Here is a 25,787-nt window from a genome sequence, read left to right as displayed (position 1 = left end):
ACCAACAAGAAAGAAACAAACAACTCTTGAAACGACTAGAACAGCTCAGAAAATTTAAAGAAGAGCACGAGATCAAGAAAGACAACCAGAAGAACAAACTAAAGGAATTAAACGAAATATTCACAGATATTGCCGTGATGGTGTCAAAGAGAAACCGTCGCCTTCTCCAGACATTTACGAGGACTTCCACAGTGATGACAACAAGCATGTCACCTTTTCGTACTTTCTGAATCCATCCGTCAAATCTCGGAAATACTTCGAGAAACATCTTTTCAGTTAGGACTTCACCTGGAGGTCAAAGGAGGAAAATAAAGAAGACAACTCTATGACTCGGTTGAGAAAAAGAGCCAAAGAAAGAGATATGCTAGGATTAAAGAGCAGAAAGCTAGAGGGCGACAGAGGAGGTGGTGGAGAAGCCTCGTGACTGGGGGCGTTGGACGAGATTTTCTTTCGTCGATTCCCAGAAGCACTTTTGCGTCCTACACATACGGTATGCTATTAGATATTCTTAAATAAAAATGTGTTTTTTTATTCCTAGTCTTTCATTTAAAAAATAAATTACAATAATCTTGACTTTTTTTCATTTGCTGTGAGGAAAACTAAAGAAATAAACAAACCGTTTAAAATTTGGATTAGTGAGCTTCTTCATTGTGTTGTAACTCAATCTTGTTGTTCTCATTATCTTCATATTTCGTGAATTTCGAAGAACCTCAGGATTCCGTCTTGGTTGATTTGTTGATATTTACTAATGAGTTGTCAAAAGAATCAGAAGTAGTGATCACTGAGCAGAGTGAAACTCTGTACATTTTATAAAACATCATATACAGGGTGTATTTTTAAAATGTGCCTAAAATTTAGCTACGAGGTTGTAGGACAACGTAGAAGACTAAAAGCAATTAAAAAAATTGTAGCTCAAAAAATAATTGGCATTTTAGTTTTTGACAGATTTTTTAGATATTTTTTCCGAGTTCTACATGAAGCCAGTAGCTCGTGGTTAAAATATCTGTACAACTTTCAATAACACCCTGTATATTTACAAAGCAAACCTGGAAATGGACGCAGACAATATCCAGGTTAACTTTGCAAATGTATTGTGGGTTGCATTTTCTTCCGTCGGGCTCATTATTACAGCATAGCTTTAAGTAGTAAATCGATTTCGACGAGATTTTCACTGGTAGATACCTTATTTATCCGGATGTAAGATAGGCTATAATAATATCCCGCTATCTTATCACTAGTAGGTACAAAAATAAGCGAAGGGTGTGATGTAAGTTAATTTTCTCGCATCTAAATGCGAATAATTCCAAAAACTACACTCGTTAACACTCATTAACGGAAGTATTTTTATCTTAGGTTGTAAATCAAAATTGTTGGCGTTTCGTCCTCTTTATAAGTTAAATGCTCTGTTAATACTTAGATGAAGTTTCTCGGCAATTTTGTCGCCTTATTTTTTTTTTGTAATAATATACAGTGTGAACGTTAAGTACGGAAGAGTTTCTCTATTTCAGAATACGTATAATAATAAAAAAAAATTTTTTTTAATTCCAGGGACTTTTTTAGGTATTTAAGGTTTAATTTAACAAACGTAATTACATAACATTTTTAATTTACAATGCAAAAATTTCCGATAATAATGCGGAATCTGGAAAAGTGCGCCGAATGCTTGCAGCGTTTCCACGTTGAATGGCAAGAGATTTCTTATATTTTGAATCCCCTGATTCCGCGATAAGTCGGTCTCCAATGACATTAATGAAATCGATTGTTTCTTTGCACCAAGGGCCTAAGGTTTCAAAGACTAAACCTTTAAATATGTAGTTTGACGAAATAATAGAACTATATTTGCTATGTCTTTTGTGTTATATTGTGTATCCATGATGTCATATTTCTCCTGCTATGATTAAGAGTAGAAGTGAGTCTTTTTGTGTTTCGCCCAGTTGTCGACCTCGACTCGGTTTCAATCTCTGGGCTTAGCACACAAAGACTCACTTCTAGTCTTGATGATATAATCTTCCATTATTTCAATGGCATAATGATTGCTCATATCTGTTAATCTGTGACATAATTCTATTCTTCGGTCTGGATGCTCGTGAGAAAATTATTGTACAAAATGTATCTTACAAGGATATCACTCTTCAAGTTTTAACTCTGTGTGGACGGACGTAAAAGGAATATCATAATCTCGACCAATCTGGCGAACATTATTGTGTGAATTCTCTTTCATTGCCAGTAAAATATTCAATTTAATATCCTCGTCAACAGCTGGATGGCCTGGCTTCGGTAAACCATCAATGTATCTTTCTGGAGATTTATTACTGAATAAAACACACATTTTTTTGTGTTCTGACCAATCAACATAAGAATTTCAATTCAGTTGCGTTCAGAAAAATGCTTAAGTCAAGCAATTCAAAAAACAAACCAATATTGAATCCCAGCTAAATTGTATAAACCAACAGATATAGTAGCAGGAAACTACAGGGTCTACAGCAATTGGCCATTGCTCCTTTACTAAATATCGCATTACATTGAACTTAACACCGTTGGATTCCTCTCTTCAAGGTGCTTCTTTTAGTTTATAACAGTCGTAGCTCTCTTGGTTTGGGTGAAAAATGAAGTAATTAAAAAAAAATTTTGTATTAAAATTTAGGGTTTAATTGGCCACGCCTCCCTTACTAAATATCGCAGTCCATTAAGGACTACAGTGTTGGATTCCTCTCTTCAAGATGCTTCTTTTAATCTCTAACAGTCGGAGTCGTAGCCGTCTTAGTTTTTGAGTAAAAGGAAGAAGACTTTACCGTCAGTTTAAATTTCAAGATTCAATTGACCATTGCTCCCTAACTAAATATCGCATTCCATTGAACTTAACACCGTTGGATACCTGTTTTCAAGGTGCTTCTTTTAATTTATAACAGTCGGAGTCGTAAACCTCTTGGTTTTTGAGTAAAATGGAGAAGACTTATAGAAAATGATTTTACCCAAAGTTTCGATAACAAATGGATTATTGGGCCCTTCTAGGAATGCTAATTACCCCCCAAACAAAAAATTGTGTCCTATTAAGTGAAAATGTTTATTTTGAGGGTAGACAACAAATTAAAAGCCGATGGTAAACCACGGCCCTTGAAAAAAATTGCAGAAGTAACTCCAAAATCTACTGTGTGGAGGGTTATTAAATCTGGACCGCAGTAAAAAATGTTTAAATACGGCCCATTTCTGAACCTTCAATAATTTGAGTAATTTATGACGGCCGACAGCAATGGGCTGTCATAACCGTTCCAACCCTCTTAAAAGTATTAGAACGTTACAAAAACCTACATAAGTCGTTCCAAATATCGTTTCCTACTATTATACATAAAAGAGTTAAAAATGTATTGAACATCTTTATTTCAAAAAAATAAGGTAGTGACGTACCTCAGGGTTGTGTTTTGGCCCCTTTACTTTTTGATATTTATTAATGACTTATTGACCACTTTGATCTGTGCTACATAATATTATTTCGCTGTGGGGTCAAAAAGAATCTACAATTTATTGTTTAGGGGGATTATCATTTTCATGATGAGGAAGCCCCTCTCGTCCCCGTAATGCAAAAAAATCAACCCTATCACGTAAACCTGGTGCGTTTCAGGTCGATACGCTCTAATGCCCCATAATACCGGTGAAGTTTTCAGGATTCCGCGTGCTTTCAGCACGTGTCTCATCACTCCACTGCGGTTCATTGCTTCAGAGTCGACGTACTAGTAATTACACGACGCCGCTCCGACTCGTGAATACATTATTATCCTCGGAGCCATTGATAAGAGCTCACAACCTGCCACTCTTCGCGATCTCCGAGATTAAAGTGGACGAGCTCGGGACCCCCTGAAATATACTTTCAGGCGCAGAATTTATTTCAGACACTTACTTTCAACGAGACTCACTTAAAAGCGAGACGGCGACTCCTTTTTGCAATTATTTTGCGATGGATGTCCGAAAGTTCACCGAACGCGACACAAACAACCTGGAGAAGAGGAAGAGCATGGAACGTCTTGTCTGATTTAGGGGTGGCGCGTTATGCAGAAAATGGCTCGATCTGACGGGTGAAATCCAGGTTTCAGGACATGACACACAGGATTGTTTAGTGTATTTGCTTAGTAAATTTATTGGAGGATTCGAGAGCAACGCAAGCACCATTAAATATTCACCGGTGCAGGTTTTACTTGAGGATTTGGAAATTTGTCAAGTTTGCTCAACTTGAGGCCAAGTTCAATTTTGAAAGTTCCAGAGGGATTGAAAATCGATTTGGGGACAAAGTATTTTCCTGGTGCATCGATTCAGGTCATCATTTAGCGATTTATTTCATGATTAAAAACAACCGTTGCGGAGCGGTTAAAATTAGAAATTTCCAATTTACACGACGTCGCTTGTGTCCAGCACGACCAATTACGCCCACTTCGCATCTCGTTGTTTGATTTAATTACGAGATAGTCGCTAGTCTGACCCACCCTTAACGTGCCACTAGCTAATCAACTAATACTCAGCAATTAAGGGAGAACGTGAGCCCAAAATGTAAACACCACTTCCGCCTAACGTTCATATCTCCGGTCTGAAATGAAAAGATTAAGGCAATTATCGTGGCTGCAAGTTTTGCTGCATCCGTGATCATAGAGAATGTCATAATTAGCGCAGTTCTGCAACTGTTTAGATTCAAACTAGGGACCGGCAAATTTCAAATGGTAATGCGAAAACGTAATTAGAGTAGGTCTCGTTTTGTCTCGTTTAATTGCAAAGATGTGTTGTCGAGATTGGAGTTAATAAAGAAGAGTGAGTTTAACGCCGCAACTTCACTGGGGGACGAGAGATGATAAAAAAGATCATTTATTAAGTGATGATGTTAACAAACTCCGGTTCGCGGTCGTTACACGGATAAAAATGAGAGAAATGAAGCGGAAAAATCCGGAGACAGATAATATGGGGAGAGCTATTGAACGGGATAATACAGGGTATTCGTTGTAATGTACAGTTTCTTTAAACAAGTCTTGAAGTAAATATACAGTGCGTTCGTAAAGTTTAGAATAAATTCGATAAAACTGTAAATACCGTGAGATCGAAACAAAAAATTAAAGTTGACTGTGACCAAAAATTTTAGTTGGCAATTCGTCAAAATTTCAATTATAAGATGTCAGTCTTGAAAGTTAGGTTAGTGATTTTGAGAACGTTAAAATCTTGATTTTCATAAAGGTGTGCATTATGTGTGATCTGTCGGTTGTAAAAGAATCATGAGGAGCTCCAATCGTATTTACGAACTAGAGTAAATGTTCGAAATGTCTGCCTTCAGCTTCCAAACATAATGCTACTCTCTTCGCTTCATATTTTCAAATGACCTTCGCAAAGTCGGGACATCAATTAAATTGCAGTTATCAGTAATTACTTGCATTAATTCGGGAATTGTGCCAGGTCTGGTTGTTTTTCAAGTCTGGAAAAACAAAATAATCAAGGCAAGTTGTTGGTAAGTGCCTTGAAAGTCCGAAATGACAGTTACTATTGCAATTAATGACATTTGATGACATTTGAATTACATTTTTACGTGCTGCCAACTGAAGTGTATTAATCATGGCCATCTCGATTTTTTTTTTTCGATCGCACGGTATTTAATTTCTGAGAAAAATCCTCGAAGAGGTAAACTTTGTTTTTAAAAAGTCCGTATTCCTCAGTACTTTACTTATGTTGACAGCTTGTCATCTCCTAATTATGACGTCATTACAATTTTTTTTAAATGGCAAAACCCACTTTTTTCGCCCATAATAATATAATTTATATAATATACTTATATTACATAAAATCAATTATGAGCGTTATAGAAGTTTTCACTTCTGTCATGCGGTTTTAAGAACACATTTTTTTTTAAGCTTTAATCATATTTTTTCAGAATGGCCACAATTAATATCTTGACAAATGTTGACAGATAATATTAACACATATTTTTATAAATGGAACTCTGCCAAGACCTCTGTGGCGTATAGACACTTCATGTGATTTATACCGTATCGAATAGTTCAAAGAGAATTTATTTTTTATGTTTTACATTAAAAAACATCGGGAAAAATTGAAATTAAAAATAAATAAATATTGTTCACCCAGGCAAAAAGAATCATTTTAAAACTGGGCGATAGTGTTCATAGATTTTTTTTCATGTATAGGGTATTTGGCTTTTGTCCTCGCCTGTTTTCAAGCCTCGGCTGTGCCTCGGCTAGAAAACTCATTCTCGGACAAAAAGGATGCACTTTTTGACCTTGATACACAAATAACTATTATAAAAACTCTTCGTTTATAGTTGAAAAGCTGCAAATGTATCAAATTCCTTCTTCTATTAATTTTCTGATAGGTACTGTCGCGAGCAATAAATTTTGGTCGTCAATGTCATTTCAAAATTTGGTTAGATGGTCACAAATTTAAAAAATTTCCCTGCCTGATTATGCGCATGTCAACAAAATGTCAAAAAAATGAGAAAAAAATTACAATTAACGTCGTACAACATGATGATAGGTCATGATATTTACGACTGTTTTACAATGGAACATTTTCGATTGCGTCAAAGAATGACCGTGACGTCCAAAATTTATTGCTCGCGACTGTACTTTATTATTTTTTTCTTACACACTTAGTTGAGATCTTTCTGTTCTAATGGACTTGTTGAAAGGACTTCACTTTTAATCCTCCCATGATTAAAATTTATTCCAACATATGTGTATTTTTACCTTGTTTATTGATACCACATATCAGCTGTTTTTGTAAGTTATTGCAACTCTATTTAAACAACAAACAGCCCACTACTGAAATAAATCCAGTGCAAATATTCAAAGTGGATGTGTTTTCATACTATCGACCGGATTCTCAAATAATACTTTTTTATTGTACTGGTTACAGGTTTTTTTTTTTGGTGATTAATTCAAAAATGCGGTTCCGGAGCAAAATAAACTATCAGTAATTAACAAAATTTAGAAATTGTATAGATAGATGCGTTCCGTTATGTTCGCAAATTATTGCCGGAAGGAAACTGAACTCGGGGAGTCATAAAACCAAACATAAATCTCGTGTTACGTTTAGTGTGTAAGGAAAATGGCAACATTGTATATCAGCAACACTGCACCACTAATTAAGTTTCATGGTAGACACCCTTTATTAATACCGAGTGATTTCACTGTAGCCGGCTATGACTCCATAATTCTGGAGTAAATGTCCTGAGACAAGCCTCCCACTCGCGAAACTCTTGAAAGAATGCAAAAATAACTAAATTTAAAGCTGATGATAAATTTTAGCCCTTATCGGTGCAAAACAATACATTTCCTTTTGACTCTTGCTTCAAGATCAAATTTATTATTCAGACAGCTCCGATTTGATGAAAAAATAATTTCAATTTTGTGAGGACATAAATTGTTTCCCTGCAGCAGATTTGTCATTCGAGCGTCAAAAGCATTCTCGCTACTTTCCTAATCTCGTTTTCGGTTTATGAGTAAAGGCGACTCTTTTGATCCTTCTCGAGACTTAAGTCCCCAACAAATCCGTACACGACTACCCTTCTTTAATATTCTTCAATTTGTAAAACATTGAAAGTCGGCTTTAATTGGAAAAATTTAATATCTTTTGCAGCAGCAGATTAGTACTCCGAAAAGGCAATCCAACAACATCGATGCAACTGCCGGATCGATGTGAAGCTTCCTCAGAATTTTTAAATAATGTTTTTTTAACTTTGTACACAGTGGACAGGGATCAGGATTTGGATAAGGTTTTCCATTTTTAGTTGTCATTGTTTCTTCTTAATTAAAATTTGTGATAAGAGACTACCAAAACATTCTCCCCACTGTGCTAGTTAAACTTGTGAAGGCTTTTGTATTGATGGACTGTTCTCGAGAGTATTCTTTTTGATTAATCGATCACACCACAATATTTTTCAGTTGCTGAAACAGGTATACAATAGCGATTCGTCTGAATGAATTTTCTTACTTTAGATTGGGTGATTTATAGTCTTCGGCAGTAGAGTTCGCAACAACAAAGTAAACACCCAAAAAGAGCTTCAAGGAGCAGTCCGAAGCAGCCGCCGTTAGCGTAGGAGGACCGCCTGAAAATGCGGATATTTACTTTCTCCTCTCACAGTGGTAACAGCACCTACATGATTTTGGAATTTTGAAGTTGACACTTTTTGGCAAATTGTTAGACTGGTTTCTAAGCGACGCCGTCAAAATTTTGAGAATTGGATCAGACTGCTTAAAAAACAGAACAAATTGACATTATTAAAACATTTATTTACAAATAGGAGAAATCAGTCAGGACTTTGTACATTTCATAAATTAAATCCTGCGAATTTCAATTTCCAAATTTCAAAATTTCTTCATGTAAAATTTTCCAAAAAAGTGAGACTAGACGAAGAGACAGCAGCAGCAAAATTCCAAACATGCCAGAAAGACAATCATCAATCTGTCTACTAAAAACTCAATGCAAGTATCTTTGGCACTCCTGCAACATACCCGGTTAATAATGTTCCAACCCCTCCTCGCAAATCAACATTTTCGACGCTTTGCACAACAATTTTCCGTTATCCTGAAACTCCCGGAACAAATTCTGACCGCGCTGCTGAATTGGTTATCTCCTACAAGAGAATTTACAAAAAACTCCACCCCCAATCACTTATTTGTCAAAAGCAAAATTTCACCTGTCATGTCGGATTAAAAATACAAAGCAAACTTGAAAACAGCACATTTGAAACGTTCATTTGTGACAAACATGGAGACTGCTGTCGTTGAGTGATTTCAGCAAAGAGCTTTTTTTCTTTTAACATATTCAGGTAAACAAGTCCCGAACAATCCGCATTCGGCATGCATGAGATGCGTCACAAAGAAATAAAATCTTTTTGTGTCATACTCCGGATCCGAGCAGATTTAATTAGGTTCATTCGGGCTGAAAAATTCTGATAATGGAAGGTTTCCTTTATTATTCAGAAGCTCTGGACACCAACAAATTTGAGAGCCTGAATAAGGGAGTGCAATAAAGCGGCCCGGGGCTGGAGAAACCGATAAGAATTATCAACAGGATTTAGGAAAAACGAACCGGGGTCCTATTCCTTTTTAATCTGATTTTGGGAGATTTGCGCATCGCAAACACGCTTAGTAACGAAAATAAATGGAATTAATAGTAGAACTGGACGTCACGTGGTGATTGTCTTCACAGGTTTAAGGCGTGACAAGCCACGCCCCGTCCACTTCTCTTTCATTGTAATTTGAGACAAAAGGAGTGTAATTTTCATACGATAATAAATATTTGTGGAGGAACTGCAACCTTCCGACTTGCAACGGATGTGGCAAATTTGCCAGAGCTAATAGTGGCGCGGATATCGAGTGACAGGAAGATGGATGTCACACTCATCAACTTCCAAGTGCGATGTTAAAACGCGAAATACACTCCGCATTCCATATTTAACTTTCATAAATTCACTTTCAGTCGAATATTGGAGGCGAGATCCATTTCCCTTTTTAATTAGAAATTTTTAACAAGAAGAATCCATCGAGTGGAAAGAGAGTCCGAACTCGAAACAATTAATTGAAAGCCAACTTAATTTCACGAAACAAAAAATACTCCTCGATTGATCTTTACCAAAAGGAACAAATTGAGTTTTTTAATTAATTAATTTTAAATAACGCCGACATTTTGCGAGAGACGAAGTTGCTCATTAAAATAAATTCTTTCTAATTTTCGAGATAACACAACAGGATGCAGATGAGCCGAGCAAATTAAAGCAACTTCGCAACTTTATACGCTGTACATTACTCGGCAAACAGCAACTCCATTTGTTTTTTGCTCCCGCCTGTTTTAAATTTAAGCAGAAGGATCTAAATTAATTTTGTGGGATTTTGGTTGGCCAGTTGGTGCCATAAAAATCCTAATCCGCACTAAGCCACGTTTGTTCAACCGATAACTCAGTTAATTCTTGTTGGCGTGGTTCTGAAAATAAAGTGCTTAGCTTTTACCCTTACTTTATCATCTCGTTATCCCAATGGAGCAATTAAATTCTTCTAGTGGCGGGTTTAATTGTGTTGAGTGCGAAAATTTTGGAAGTTTGTAGGATCTGTGGTCCGAAAACGTTAATAAAATGGAATCGTAAAAATACCAGACACACATTTCATCCACTATAAAAATACCACAACTTCTCCCCAGATTTGTTTTCTTATCTTATTAGAACTTCACTTTTCGGTTCACAGGGCTAGAAAATGTCATTTTGCAAGTGCGAGCACGATTTGTAGGCGCAGAGGCGTTGGCCGAGGCTGCACAACAGCAAGCACACAAACATTTTTCGACCGACAATTTATTATTTATTTAAAGCAAAATGTAATCATTTTTATTAAGATATTACCAGATAAGAAATTTATTTTTCTTCCATTGGCAAGATGAAAGATCCAAGAAGCGACTCTGACACCGTAAAAGTCAATCAATTCGTCAAATATTCAAAACCGTTGTCGTCTTCTCTGTTATTCCCAGTTGTCCATGAGGGTGGCCACCCGCCCGTAAGTCTGATATCCCCCTCGGCCTCTACTGATTCGACTATACACAATGTACAGCTTACGATAAAAGATACAAATTAGTCCAATATCAATATTTCACACTTGACATTAACATTCAGTGCTGCCAATCTAAAATCTTTAATTAAAAATTCCTGTTTCGATTTTCTTGCCAAGTCCAAGGGAAATGCCATTTTCATCACGCTTTAGACGAATGGAAAATCTGTATTTTATAGACCGAGGCCGAAAAAAATTGACATTCCATTTATTAATTTGTCTGTGACTGTTTTTTTTTTTGTTTGGAGTTTAATTGTTTATCAAGGTCCATTTGTTACCGACTTTGACTCCATCCACCTGACATAATCTGACTACAAATCGATAACATTGCAGTCATTTCAAGCGTAAAATTTCACTGAACGTACATAACTCACCGCCATAAAGCTAAACTTCAAATGGGATGAAATATAATGCTGTAAACATAAAACTTTATTAATAAACTATAGGTTAGAGCGCTGCTTTGTAACTATGTGCGGAAACTTAAACTGGCAGTTTAATAAGAGGTAGAGGTTGAAGAAGCGAGACGAGTTTATTTTGAATTTCCCTCGATGCAAATGCAATTTTATCTAAACCGGCTGAAAGAGGATGCAGTGCATCACCGAAAGACCAGATTTAAGCCAGTTTAAAGTTTGATTAGAAAAACGACGAGAATTATTCCGGGCCAGTGACTTATTAAAGTTTCCAGACTGATTGTGTAGATGTGGCCAAGCAGTGACACTGATAAAAAGAAAAGTGCATTTTGCTACTCGTGAAAACTTCTTTAGGCGCACCACAAACATTTTGTTTCCGGGCAGTGAATTAGTTTCATGCGACACGCTAAAATCGTTCGCAGCAAGCTAAAATCTCGGAAATCGAGTTTAACGGAGCGAGCGAGAAACAGTCAACTGTGCGTCACTTGTCACTTCCAAATTTTTATTGTTCATTTTTTTTTATTTGTGAAGGCAGTAGATTCTAAACTACACATCTAAAGAAGAAAAAATATTTGCTGGGGGGAGTAAGGTGCTTCACATTTCCATTTATAACAATAATATGTTATTCAACGAGCGAGTAATGATGAGTACCAAATAGCCATTACACGCGAGTAGAATACTAGACTTTTTCTACGACGTAGAAATTGTCATTTATTATGACGATTCAACAGAATTAATACTTTTCGTATTGATTTCATGAATCAAAATTGCATATCTCCTTCTCTTGTACTTTTAAAATGTTACGTTCCATGTTCCATTTTATTAAACTGGAAGGAACGAACAATTCAAAACTTATATCTCCTACCCGGGTGACCTCTTGAATATTTTAGCAATCAGGGTAGCGTCCTGGTGAAGCCTCTACCCTCTACAAGTGCATCACTTGATGCACTAGAGCTTCACCAGAACACAAACTGATCGATAGTCCGCACAGAGAGCAAACATGTAGCAACAGGGCATTTAATTGTTTAGATATGGGTTTAAAATAAATAATGTCTGCGGCAGAGAATAATCAACAAAATAATTGCGTCGGATTCGAAAACCAACTGCTAAAAATAACACGTGCTTGCCGAGGATTTTCTTAAATTGCGTCAACGAACAGGATTAAGACAGCATTAATCTCACAACGGGCAAAGACCCTGTGACAAATACAATGTAGGCGGTTAAGGACATGGATGTGGTACCTAATGATTTTTTTTCATGGCTGTTGAGTAGAAGGAGTAATAAATTTTAATCTGGGGCTTGAAACTTTGCTGTAAAAGAGTCGGTGGAATTGCTTTGAAAAGCGACAGTTTGCAAATGATACAACCAAGAAATATAGAAAAAACCTGAAGTTAGTGTAGCGTGAAAATCTCTTTTCCAGAGATTTTCTTTACACTTTTTAATTAATAAATTGTGAATGCGCCGAGACAAAGATATTGCCAATCGTAAATTATATACGAGACAAGCAGATTCACAGAATTTGCACAAGAGAACAGAAGGAGTTTAATTCGAACCTAGGTTAAGAGCAATCACGAGTTGAGTAGCATAGCCATTATGATAAACACTATTTACCTTGAAGGCAGCTATCTTACACTAATTACATTACAACGTTATCAGATGAGACTGATCGGTAACATAAGAGCAAAGGACTCATCCTCCTCACGTCTTGGCTGCAATCCTTAAACATGTCACGCTATAAGTCCTTAATTAATTACAACGCAGTTGCCAAAGATTATACAAGGGTATAAGTCACGTAAGTCTTTGCAAGTTAGCGAAGCGTTCAACTTTTCGAAACTACTACGTTTTAAAGAATAGTTATTTGTGTATCAAGGCCAAAAAGTGTGAGTCTGAGTTCTGGCCGAGGCGCAGCCGAGGTGCACATTAAATTAAATTTTTTAGACATCATTGAAAAAATTACAAATTTATTTTGTGTCTACACTTTTTTTAAATAAATTTATTAATACATATCAAACATTTTTTTATAGTATTTTTTATTAGCTTTCCAACAAAACTAGAAATTTACTATTTGCAATACAATTACTTATTTACATAATTTACGGTGACATTTATTCATCACTTTTGCTGTTGTATTAGACATTTCTTCATTCTTGTCGCTGTTGCTATCGACTATATGAACGTTTATTTTCTTATTAAGTACCAAATAAGCGCCAGAAATAAACGATTCAACATTTTTTCGGGAAATAAAATCGACTATTTTTGATCCGTTTTATGTAAAAGCTCTGGTATCCAACCCCAATGTTGTGAAACTTTTTTCGTCCTTTGAAAACTTATTTTAAGTGGATTCAAGTTCACCGGCTCGCGGGACAGAGCCGTGTCGACACCCGATCCCTGAACTTAACTCATTTTGGACAGGACACGATATCCTGAACCGGTCAACGTCGATTGTTGTTTTAGGTCGAACCTTAATGAGAAACAGGACTAGGTAAGCTGCTCGGGTGGGTGTAAAATACATAAAGTCAAAGTTGACGAGCTCGGGACTGCTGTAAGGATTTCCTTTCCGCTACGAGGAAAATTGCCGGTTTCCTGCTGGGACCGGTCATCCTTTCACTCTGATGAAAGTTGAGACGAATCAACGTTATTCCGAGCGGAACGCGATCTGGTTTTAATCGAGTCATTGATGGTGAATTTGTTTACGTGGGAGGGACGTTTCCTGTATTGCGGTTGGTTTTGCGGGAGATGCCTTGCAAAGTTGCGGGAAACTTTATTATAATAGGGGGAAACACGGGAGGATTCATTTGGATGATACACGAGAAACATTTTAGCTGCATATTTTTATTTGAGCTTGGGAGACCATTATGCGACTCCCTGCTAGACTAATTCGTTGCTTTTTTCTCCGACAAAAAGATGCTTGTTCAGTTTTCAGGATGTTAAGCGGCTTCGTCGATTATTATTAAATGCAATGCGAGTTGAACAGTTTCAGTTAACTTTTTCAATTAAAAATATTTTGTTTTGGACAAATTTACGCTTTGTAAAAAAATGTCTGGATTTTAGCGAATAATTAAATGAATAAATTATATATTTTAATCAAATAGTTTATGTTCCATTTATTTAGACTTTCATAAAAACTAGAATTATTTCCAACTGTTCACAATAATCCTTTGGATGTTGGAAACGAGGTCAAATTAAGCTTAAAAAAACACCTGAAATTTTAATTTTAAGCAACAAAGAAAACTACTTTTGGGATTAATTCTCAAAATAATCTTGTGCATTGTTTAGTACTAACAATTAGTATCCTCACATAACATTTTAATTATGACACTATTTCATCTGAGAAGAAAATATTCTTGTGCAACCGTACGCGAAACCAACTTTGCGTACAGGCTGCGAAATCCAATTTCGTGGCCGCTGCTTTTAACGACCCCTGCTCGCGTCGCTAAGATTGATTTGATTATGTCAATACCTCAGCGATCTCGAATCGCACCGCTCTGCACCTAATTTTGATTTAATTCCCCAAACGTCAAATTTTATGCTTCGGAAAAATCTATTGCATTTTTTGCGAGATTCCCGACTCAATATAGTTGAAAACTGTTCCACATCGCGAAAACATGTTAGCCTGAAAATAATTACGTTTCCATTTCGTAGAGAGAGACGTTTTTCAGTTTCGACGTTTACTTTTCGGGGTCTTGGATAGGTGAGTAAATACATCGCAACGAGCTTCTTGTGACTCGATAACGTGTGGAAAAACACCGAAAATGGAATCGGTACTGGTGGCTAATGAAGTCAGATAGATTGGTCCATCCGAGGTAACAAAATAAGACTCAAGAATAAACAACTCGCTTGATTTCATAAAATTTTTATTTCACAAGCTGCAACAGGAGTCGCCGCCAGCAGATAATGATGTGTATCGGAAACGCATCTCTCTAACAACGGAACCGTTTCTAATTTAGTTGTTTTGTTTCCGATGCTTTTGTCATTTTTCTCTTTCGACCGCGCGAAATCACGATTTTTCGCTGCCATCTTTCCAGATCGTTTCTTTTGTTCCAATTGTTTTCAAAAGTAACGTTAGCAAATTGATACGATAAAAATTTTAGCGTTCATAAAAAGTTATTAAGCGTTTGGTTTTACTGTCTCAATTCTCAAATCCCTGAATTGCTCCAAGAAAAAGTCGGATCTATCCAGGAAGTCTGAAGAAAAACTAATATCAGCTTTTAACAACTAGTAAAGAACAAGAGTTACAAACTTTTAACAAATCTAATATGTTTTATGAAACAAAAGTTTCTTTAATATGAGGTCCGTTTGTGACTTTTTCTGTTTGGAGATTTTAATTAATAATAACAATGACAGCAATAGTAATATTTTTGTTTCTAAATTTTACAAAAAAAAAAAGTAAAATCAAAACTAAGAAAAATATATTCTTCACAGCCTTTTGTTAATAATTTTAAATGGTATATAACCGACAATCTATCAATAATAAATAATAATTCATAATTAATAAATTATAGAATATGATGTTAAGGTAAACGATAGTAAATATGTACAGAGTGTCTATAAATTAATGTAGGATCCTAGTAGGCGTTGAAAGTTTGCCGCCTCTTTCACCAGAAATCGAATAATGTCTGATCTACGATATGTAACCCTCGCAATGGAATTAAAAACAAAATTAAGTAGTAGTTGGGAGTTGCGATTTGTTGTAAGATTCTACTTGTAAGTTTTTTCGTTGGCAACGTCTAGGTCACAAAATTAAAATGGCAATACATGATTGACAGTTCATATTAACAATAATTTTTCTTTTCTCTTTCGATTTCCTAAGTGTGTGACTAAAAAACCAAAAGGATCGCTTCATTAGCCTGCTCTTTGCGGAGGAAATAAATCGTTTATCCTTTTATTACTCGACCATCCAGTTTCACATCTGTGGTGAAGAAGTTAGCAGCGTGGCCAACGTGACGTCAGCATCTACGCATCTCTCAGAACCATTAACTTTCAGGAAATCTCTCATTCAAATTTCATTCACTAATGCAGTGAGCATTTGTGAAGACATTTATCGAGGGATAAATGAAACGCCACGATATTTTGTAGAAAAGTTATTTGCGTGACAAGGGAGGAAAGTGCACAATTTCCTTCTGCGGGTGAAGTTTAATGCCCGAGTCGCAGTCGAGGGTAGCTATGACACTTAGTAAGACACTTTACTCTAAATACAATTTATTCTACTATACTCCGTCCAGTGAGAGAGTGGGAGATTTTAAATTGTATTAAATTAATCCAACACTACAAAATGCACTAGAATACATTAATTAGAGCATAATTTCAGGACAAAAAATGTTACAGCTTGAAGGTAAATAAATAAATAATTCACGGTAGGTAGTACTTTCTCTGCGTAGAATTTAATGATTTTTATGACATCCAATCTCTCGCTGGCCAAACTATACCATCTTTTTAGTTTTTAGAATAAACCTTTAGATATCAATTACGCTTGCTCAAAATGAGAAGACCAGTGTAAACCTATTGAATTACTACGTTTGCATATTATAAGCAGTTTGTGTTTTCTTCGCTTACTTTTATGAATTTTTGAAGAATTAATTGTGCTAGACTCGCTAGAGGATTGCACGACCTTTGCGTGAAGTATAATTTTGGTCCCTCATATGAGAAAGTAAATGGCACTATAAGTCCGTTGGGAGTAGAAACACACCAGATGATAGTTAATTTGGCTTGATGTGTCAAAGTTATACAGGGTTATTATAAATGATTGTCCCATCGCAGTAGGCGTTGGTGGCGTAGTTAAATGTACCGCAAGCTTCATAACTTGAGTCAGACTAATATCGCGATACTGGCGGTTGTTTTTACCGCAGGAAATCTGTCTACTAGTCTGTCTCGTGTTGCGAGGCTGGCGGCGCATCCAAAATTTGTGTGGTTTTCAACGCCAACTGTAGTAGTAGTGTATTAACAAGAAACTTAAAAGTCCCTTGAGAAACATAATATTACAAAATGTTCAAAAGAACAAAAGTCAACATCTATATTTACATATTTTACATAATTATGTAACAAGGAATTACATCCAATTGTATTGAATAAAGTCATTCACCGATTTAGTCCTACAGTTTGTTGCATTCAATTTATCACAATCAAATCTACTCCAAACAGTGTAACTTTTAATTAAAAGCTATCCCGGCGCCTCCACCATTTTAGACTAGAACAAGAAATATTATATTTGGCCTAGAACCTTTACTAATTTTTAAAGTAAACATTAAAGATCTCGATTTAAGCACAATTGAGTGTCCTTCGGTAATAAATTGCTTCGTTTTGAAAAGATTATCCTAATTGTAAATGCGATATGTTGAATACGTTAAAGGATTAATTTCCTTGCTTCGCCACCGTAAAAATGGGTTTGAATATTTTAAAAGGGAAAATGGAGGTCGGTCGGCTGAACATGTTTTTCATATCGAGTATCATGAATTGACAATGAAAAATTGTCTGATGGACAGTCGTTTACGAATGAGAGTAACAACACTTTCTGTGACTGAGGAAGTAATTTTTTGGATCTTGTTTTAACTATGGACGAAATGTTGACTAATGAAATTAATAGTGCTATTCTCTAAAATTTCACTACATAATGTAAAAAGTTACAGTATGTAGCTAACAGAGCAATGTAAGAAACGTCCTTACAGAGATACATAAAATTCGTGTTCTCTAAATACCTCTGTAAGTATTTGCCTCACAGAGCTATTTAATACATTTGAAAATTAGTGGAGCAAGCTTTTCCCAAGTCAACAATGCAAATTTCGTACCTTTCAAAAATGGAAAGTGTCAAAATGAACAATTACAAAACGAAAAAGGTGTCAAAATACAATTTCCGAGCAGTACGAAGAATATTCGAACTTAATGGAAACGGATGATATTTTTCGTTCTGGCGAATTAAATCCAAATATTTCCTCAAATTACATTTGGAAGTTGTTCAGGCCGTTAGCCCCTACCACTGGTGGGGGTTATAGAATAGACTATACTCTACGGCACTTGTAATCGAGAAATAAACGAGAAGCATCCCGCAAAGAAGTCTTTACTTTACCTACTAATTTTAGTGATGTAATAGTGAGTCGGTATAATCGGTAGAACCAGGCAGAATTAACATGAAATCAAACGTCAAGATTACATGTACTGACATTTATGATGAATTGATGACTTACAGAGGCTTTACAGTGCTTATGGTGACGATTTGTCTCACCATAAATTTACAGCGACTGTAAGCTATAGAATGTATGTTACAGAGACAATTTCTCTTAGAGAATACCATTTTGTGTTACAGACTGTAGCTTATAGAGTTATAGAGTTACAGTGGGCGACTTTTGCTTAGAGAATAGCACCAGAAAATTAATAAATTATCCTTGATTGGGTATACTCATTATATTTGGTAGCTTAGGATTCGGTAACTTCAAGAACTCAAGAAATATTGAATAGGAAGAAATTAATGCAGGTGTGTTTTGCAAACCAAAAGGACAATTATTGTTGAAATTTTATCTTATAATGGGTATACTTAGCAGATATGGCGAATAAAATAAACCTTTTTAATTCCTGTCTCCACCCTTCTTCTTCTGTATCATTTCCCTCCTCTTCCATACTCTATCGTACATTTTATCTCCCTTCAGTCTTCATTCAGTATTTCTCGCTGTTCCTTTCCTTCCTTCTCTCTCATTTCCCTACATTTATTCCACATGTGCTCGATTGTCTCTCTCTCTTCATAGCACATTCTGCACTTTCTTTCCTCCCCTTCAATCGAATATCTGTTTTGTCTCTCCTCGTTCTCACATCTGAATCATCATAATTTTTCTTTCTCTTGCACTCTTTCTCCCCAGCTAATACACCTCTCACATTCCCTGTTATATATAAGTAGAGTGAGAGTGGATGGAAGAGTGAGTGAATGTTTCAAGACGTATAAGGGAGTAAGACAAGGTTGTCCACTAAGCCCCAGCCTGTTTGCAGCGTTTATAGGAGATATAGAGGAGATGTTCAGGAAGGGGCAGGCAGGGGGGGTCGTGGTGGGCAAAGAAAAAGTGTGGTCTTTGGCATACGCGGATGACTTGGTGGTGCTAGCGAAAGAGGAGAAAGGTATGAAAGAAATGTTGGGAAACATGGAGAAATATATGAGGAGGAAAAAGTTGACGGTGAATGTAGAGAAATCCAAGATGATGGTGTTTAGAAAGGGGGGTGGTAGGAGAAAAATAAATGAGTGGAGATGTGAAAAGGATAAAATTGAAGAAGTGAAAGAATTTAAGTATTTAGGTTATGTGATGAATGAAAGAAACACAGCAGCAGCACATGTGAGAGAGTTAGTGAAAAAAGCGAATAAGATAATAGGAGCGGTATGGGGGATAGGAGAGAGAAAATTTGGACATGACTTTAGAAGGAGAATAATGATGTTTGATAGTCTGGTGAAAAGCGTGATGATGTATGGAGCGGAAATATGGGGATGGAGAGAGCAAGAAGGGTTGGAAGGGGTGCAAGGAAAATATTTGAAATGGGTGCTAGGAGTAGATAGAGAGACACCGGGCTATATAGTGATGGAGGAAACAAAAAGGGATGGAATAAGAATAGAAGCAGGAAAGAGAGCAATAAGATTTGAGGAGAGGTTGATAGAGAGAGGAGAGTGTAGAATTTTGCAAGAGTGTCTGAAAGAAAAAAGGAAAGAAATAGGAAAAGGGGTATGGAAAGAGAGGGAGGCATATTTCGAAAGAAATGGGTATGCAGGAGCGGAGATAGAAAGAATGCGAGAGGGAGGCAGAGCAATGACTTATGAATTGGTGCAGAGAGACAGAGATGTGCAAGTGCAGGAAAGAAGAACGAGAATTAGGGAATCTAGGTACAATGGGAAGTATGAAAAAATAATAACGGAAGAACTACCAAAGTACCTAGGAAGAGAGAGTAGAAAGGAGAGAGTGATAATAGCAAGATTTAGGTGTGGAAATGAGGAGAGAGAGAATAAATATTGGAATGAGGATAGGATTAGAGTGTGCAGGATGTGTGGAGAAAAAAAGGAGACGATAGAACATATGTTGAATAAATGCGTAGAATTGAAAGAGAGAGAGGAAAGTAGAGAAGAAATGTTGAATGAGGACGGAAGAGGGATCGAATGGATGAAGAAGGTTGAGTGGAGAAGAGGGACAATATGTGGGGAGGGATAATTGTATTTGGAAAGCTGCTAATTTGTTATTGTTTTGAATTATTGTCTTATTTAGTTAGTTAGTTTTAGTTATTATATTATATTTTATTGTATTTTATTGAGTTAGTGGGAAATGTCGAAAATCGGATAATTTATAAACCTGTATAGGTATTAAATATACATACAACAACATTCCCTGTTATATCTTGATTCCCTGATTCTTTCCCTTCTTTCCTCTTTGTCTGTGTCTTTGTCCCTTTCACTCAGCTCTACTTTCATCCATTTTCCTTTCATTCTCAATCTTTCCACTCTTCACTGACCGTTGCTCGGTAGTATTTCTCTCTCTCTCTCTCTCTCTCTCTCTCTCTGCTTCTTCTCCCTGTTCTTTTCCTTTTCTCTCCAGCATTCCGTTAGTATCCTGTACTCTTCCCTTCCATCCATTTGTCCTCAAACCTTGCCGTTCTTTTTCCCGCTTTCACTCTCAGCCTATTTCTGTTGCACTCTTCCCTCACTACGTAATCTGGCGTTTGTGTGTCCACACCTAGCACCCCTCTCAAACGTTTTTCTTGCATTTTAACTTCCTCTTCTTCTTCCTTCCATCCCCAGGTCTCTATCATGCTATACTCTCTATCATGCTCTCAAACATCATCATTTTCCTCCTGAAATCGCCTCCCCATTTTCTCTCTCCTATTCTGCTCCTACTTTGTTCTTGCGTATCATGACTTTTATAGAGAATAGGATGAATAGTAGTAAAATCTTTTAAAAAATGACAGATTTTAAGATAAATGTTTGTTGTTGCAATTATTGCAATTATTAATATAATGAGATTTGTGAGATTCGTGTAGTTTTCGTTTTCGTTATTCAAATGAAACATTGATTTTCTGAAGAATGGAAAAACGCAGACTGAACGCTAGAGTAAGTTATGAGTACGAACTAGTGTAAGGTTTCTCTAAAACTAATTTTGAAATTTTAGACTTGTTTGCAGTAAATAATCTCTGGCATTCGTCCGTCAATTTAACTTTATCAAGCCGCCCACATTGATCCACATAATTTAGTTTGGTGAACCTTCCATCAAATAAATATCGCTCAAGATCCAGAAATTTTAATACCAACCAAACAAAAACACAACAAAGCAAAATTTAATTTAAATCAAGATCCAACTTAGCCACGTAAAATACGAGTCTTAACATTATTAACAATTAAGTTGACGTGGATTCGGGTTTCACAGAAAGCACATTAAAGGAGAAGCTCCTGTTTCACGAGAGACGAAAGCTTTAAAATTCGCGGATTTAAAAAATCTCTACATTATCAAGCGACACGAATTGGACCATTTGTATGACTGAAATCGTTCAACTGTACGTTATCGAGGATTTAGCAAAAATTACGACTCTGGGAATATTTCTGCTGAAATAAAGGCGGTGCCTTGAGGCACCGAGGCCCACAAAGGATTTGCTTTGGCATCGAATTTGAAACGTGGCGTCGGGAGACGACTCTTAGTGTAATTAGCTCTCCGATGTGTTCCGTTTTGATCGATGCGTTGTTATAGCTTTATCTATTAATTTACATTTGATTAATTTAAAAAATACCTAACAGTAGAAAAATTTAAATCACAAATGCGCGTATCGAGCGTTCAAAAAAACATGTGGTCACGTGGTCTGGTACTTTCTGTTGATTCCGTTGACGTATGACTAAACTGATGAAACAGAATGTATGATTATGAAGGAAATGTCAAAGCATACCGGCTGAAAAGAGACCTACGTTTGTAAACCACGGCCTATTTGACCACAAATTTTTTGAACACTCAATAGTTTGACGTAGTATTTTAGAAAATTGATGCCCAATAATGGAAAACTTTCATGAAAAATATTATCGGTTTTACGTAAACAAGAGAAGTCAATTCCCTCGATTTATTCTCGATTGGTTCTGCAGCAGGAGCCTTAATGGTACAAGCCCTTATCTTTGAAAAGTTTGCGGGACGTAAAGTGGGTTTAAATATTTGGAAAGTCCAGATTTAAATTTCTAATTTATTCCCCAATTATATTCCAGAATATTGACTCAACACTAACCGTTTATAAACATTTAGGAAAACGAACCCACGCACAAAGTTTATTTAAACGCCAACGCGCTTTCCGAGCTGGAAATAGACAATCAAATTTATCGCTTTTTGGAAAATATACTATTTGATTTTAAATTGAGACGATTATAACAAAAGTTTGGTAATTACGCCCAAAATTGCTTTCTGTCATTTGTTATTAAAAACGTCTGTTCCCCTCTTTGTAATTCTACTAAAATAAACAAAGCCCGCAAGAAATAATCTCTAAATAAATACAGTTTATTTACGAGCGTCTTCGACCGAGCTCTGTTGCCGGCAGAGCATACAGATGTCCCATTTGCCGCTTTTCCCATGTTTTACGCCCCATTTGATGGCACAATGCCCCATTGTGCGACTACGCTGAATTACTCTTCCTTATTATATCCCAGTGACGAATCCCAATAAGACCGAGGCCAAAAGAAGTGGCCGAAAAACGCCTCAACCCTCGATATATTTTTTATTTTTATTATCCTCGACTTCTCGACAATCGTGTCCGAGCTTAATATTCCAGCGGGGCAATTGTGATTTGTCTTTCCGCCGAAGAAACCAACACTCATTGTGGGAAGTAATGATGAGGAGAACACCGAAAGCGTTTCACCATCGATTCTTCTTTTTTTAAGGCTATTACAGATTCTGGGTCAAATGCGGATGTGAATATTAAATGGGGAAATCAAGTTATGTGGGTAAGCCGCTTTGATAAATTAAGAATTTGCGACAGGAAGTGCTGAGTGTGACTTTTTCAAATTTTTTTCTGATAATTAGGTAATACTATAAAAATATGAAACTAACTAAGTAGTTTCATTTGCTTAATACAGGGCAATACAGAACCTTCAGTATTGTTATATACAGGGCGTTTTTGAAATGCGTGCAGAAATTTTAATCACGAGCTACTGGCTTCATGTAGAACTCGGAAAAAATATTTAAAAAATTCTGTCAAAAAATAAAATGACATTTATTTTTTGAGCTACAATTTTTTTAAATTGCTTTTAGTTTTCTACGTTGTCCTACAACCCCGTAGGTAAAATTTCGGCACATTTTAAAAATACAGCCTGTATATCATGTTTTATAAAATGTACGCCAATGCGAAGTAACCTATACGAAATATGCTTTAAAACAAGGAAACCGCATTGGTGTACGTTTTATAAAATATGATATACAGGGTGTATTTTTAAAATGTGCCGAAATTTTACCTACGAGGTTGTCTGACAACGTAGAAGACTAAAGCAATTAAAAAAAATTGTAGCTCAAAAAATAAATGTCATTTTATTTTTTGACATAGAATTTTTTAAATATTTTTTCCGAGTATGAAGCCAGTAGCTCGTGGTTAAAATTTCTTCACACATTTCAAAAACAGCCTGTATACAGAGTGCCTATAGATTAATGTGGGATCATAGTAGGCGATGAAAGTTAGTCGACTCTTTCACCAGTGGTATTTTTATAATTTGAAAACATAACTGAAATAATATTTCTGTTGCAGGTTGGATTATCAAAGCTGAAGGAATCTGTGGCTCCATCTGATTCAGACAAGACTCCTGACACGCGCACGTCCCTGGACTATTATCCTTTCGCCACGGTTTTCAGGCTGAGAGTATTACAGGTGTGTCATAGTTATCCAAACACATAACCCAACCAGATAAAAAAGTAGTTATTCCTGAATAATTGTCATCGCCACAAAAACTTATTTTACATTTTTGGGGGTTCAACCCTTCACAAGCACCAAAAATTACCCCTCTGCAGGCAAACATGCTAATGTAAACACTCCAACTCTGTGAAAAACCCAAATTTCCAAACAACACCGCCAAGAAAACAAAACTTTCATTTTATCCCCGAAAACATAAATACACAACTCACTCCAACGCAATTAACTTCGTACGCAAATATTATTCTTAACGCACGTTCAATTTTCCCAACGTCCCATAATAATTAATGATCTATTCGGTTTTTCTCAGATCGTTTGCGGCATCTCCTTTCTGGTGATAGGCACGGTGGCCTTCATCGAGGAAAAAGGACGAATGAATCTGGGATTGGGCATCCCCGCAGGAGGAGCGACGATCCTGGCCGCAGGTAAGACAGCTTTCTCCTAATTCGTCGAGTTGATTGGGACAAGCTTTTGTGAAAAACAAACGAAGCGTGCAAACAAAACAAAAAATCCAGGAATGTTTTACGATTTAACAGAGACGTCCTGAAAAGGATCTAGTGAAAATCGGGCACATTTCTGTCACATTTTGCGGACGAGCTGGACGTTCAGGAAATAATTCACCTGGACCACATTGAAGCTAAATATCCTGTCCAGGATAATCCCGCTCGGTTTAAACCTTTTAATTTAATTCCATTATGGTAATCGTTAAAACACAGAGTCGGATCTAACCCTTTCAACTTCGCTTTAATTAATATTTGCATTATTTACACTACACTGTTAGAGAGTAAATAATGTACATTTCGAGCGATATACAGGGTGGGGCATCGTATACGCGCACGCGAGAAATCGCGACTTCTAATTAAATAAAATTGTGGAAAATTTTCACACTTACCTGACTATTGGTAAGGTACATTTCATAATTTTTTGATAATTTTTCACTTACAAACAAAGCAAAAAAAAAATTAAATGTAAATTTCAACCAAAAAGTCAAGTGATTTTTATACTGACCTACCCAGATTCACTTCCTATAATTATTTACGAAATCAGCCGAAAAAAACACCACTTAGATTTTGAATTAAACGCAGTTTTACTTTTCAACTTTAAAAATAATTGCTTCTGCTACTTGTGCTGTCGTAAATTTAGGTGACAATGGAACCTGTCATTTTTATGGCAAAGCTGTAAGCAAGAGGCTCAAAACGGCCAGCTACTAGTGAATGGTCCTTTTGTTGGCATTTCGGCCATAAATCACGCATCTGGTTTGCCTTTAAATAAAAAAGCGAATTACAGGGTGTTATTGAAAGTTGTACAGATATTTTAATTATTATTTTAATTTTTGAAATGCGTGCGTGAATTTTAATCACGAGCTACTGGCTTCATGTAGAACTCAGAAAAAATATTTAAAAAATTTTATGTCAAAAAATTAAATGACATTTATTTTTTGAGCTACAATTTTTTTAAATTGCTTTTAGTTTTCTACGTTGTCCTACAACCTCGTAGGTAAAATTTCGGCACATTTTAAAAATACACCCTGTATATCATGTTTTATAAAATGTACGCTAATGCGAAGTAACTTATAGAAAATATGCTTTAAAACAAGAAAACCGCAGTGGTGTACGTTTTATAAAATATGATATACAGGTGTATTTTTTAAATGTGCCGAAATTTTACCTGCGAGGTTGTTTGACAACGTAGAAGATTAAAATCAATTAATTTTATTTTTTGACAGAATTTTTTAGATATTTTTTCCGAGTTCTACATGAAGCCAGTAGCTCGTGGTTAAAATATCTGTACAACTTTCAATAACACCCTGTATTTAGCTAACCAAGTCAAAATTTGTAATTGTGCCACCAGGGTTTGATGCGCTAGCAGATACAGACAGATTCATTTAGTGTAAAAATTTTATGGTAAATTAACAGTTAAT

General features: G+C 36.1%; 1 protein-coding gene and 1 long non-coding RNA gene across 3 annotated transcripts in view; one reads left to right on the top strand and one right to left on the bottom strand.

The window, feature by feature from the left end:
- Window positions 1-25,787, top strand: part of LOC138136877 (uncharacterized) — a 50,612-nt gene that overhangs the window by 4,793 nt on the left and 20,032 nt on the right. Inside the window, exons 1-3 of one of the 2 annotated variants that reach the window (XM_069056197.1) lie at window positions 22,647-22,910; window positions 23,705-23,824; window positions 24,177-24,291. In XM_069056197.1, coding sequence (XP_068912298.1) covers window positions 22,905-22,910; window positions 23,705-23,824; window positions 24,177-24,291 — 241 coding nt within the window. In that variant the 5' untranslated portion in view covers window positions 22,647-22,904. Of the gene's footprint in view, window positions 1-22,646; window positions 22,911-23,704; window positions 23,825-24,176; window positions 24,292-25,787 lie in introns of those variants that run through there. The other variant, XM_069056196.1, reaches the window with a different exon arrangement.
- LOC138137435 (uncharacterized) lies at window positions 7,590-8,701 on the bottom strand. The gene is made up of 4 exons (XR_011161732.1): window positions 8,534-8,701; window positions 8,141-8,484; window positions 7,975-8,089; window positions 7,590-7,928 (listed from the first exon to the last, which is right to left on the bottom strand). It is a non-coding gene; the product is annotated as an uncharacterized lncRNA (long non-coding RNA).

This window comes from Tenebrio molitor, chromosome 8 (assembly GCF_963966145.1).
Source record: "Tenebrio molitor chromosome 8, icTenMoli1.1, whole genome shotgun sequence".
Lineage (NCBI taxonomy): Eukaryota > Metazoa > Arthropoda > Insecta > Coleoptera > Tenebrionidae > Tenebrio > Tenebrio molitor.
This window is presented reverse-complemented; position numbering and strand designations above follow the sequence as displayed.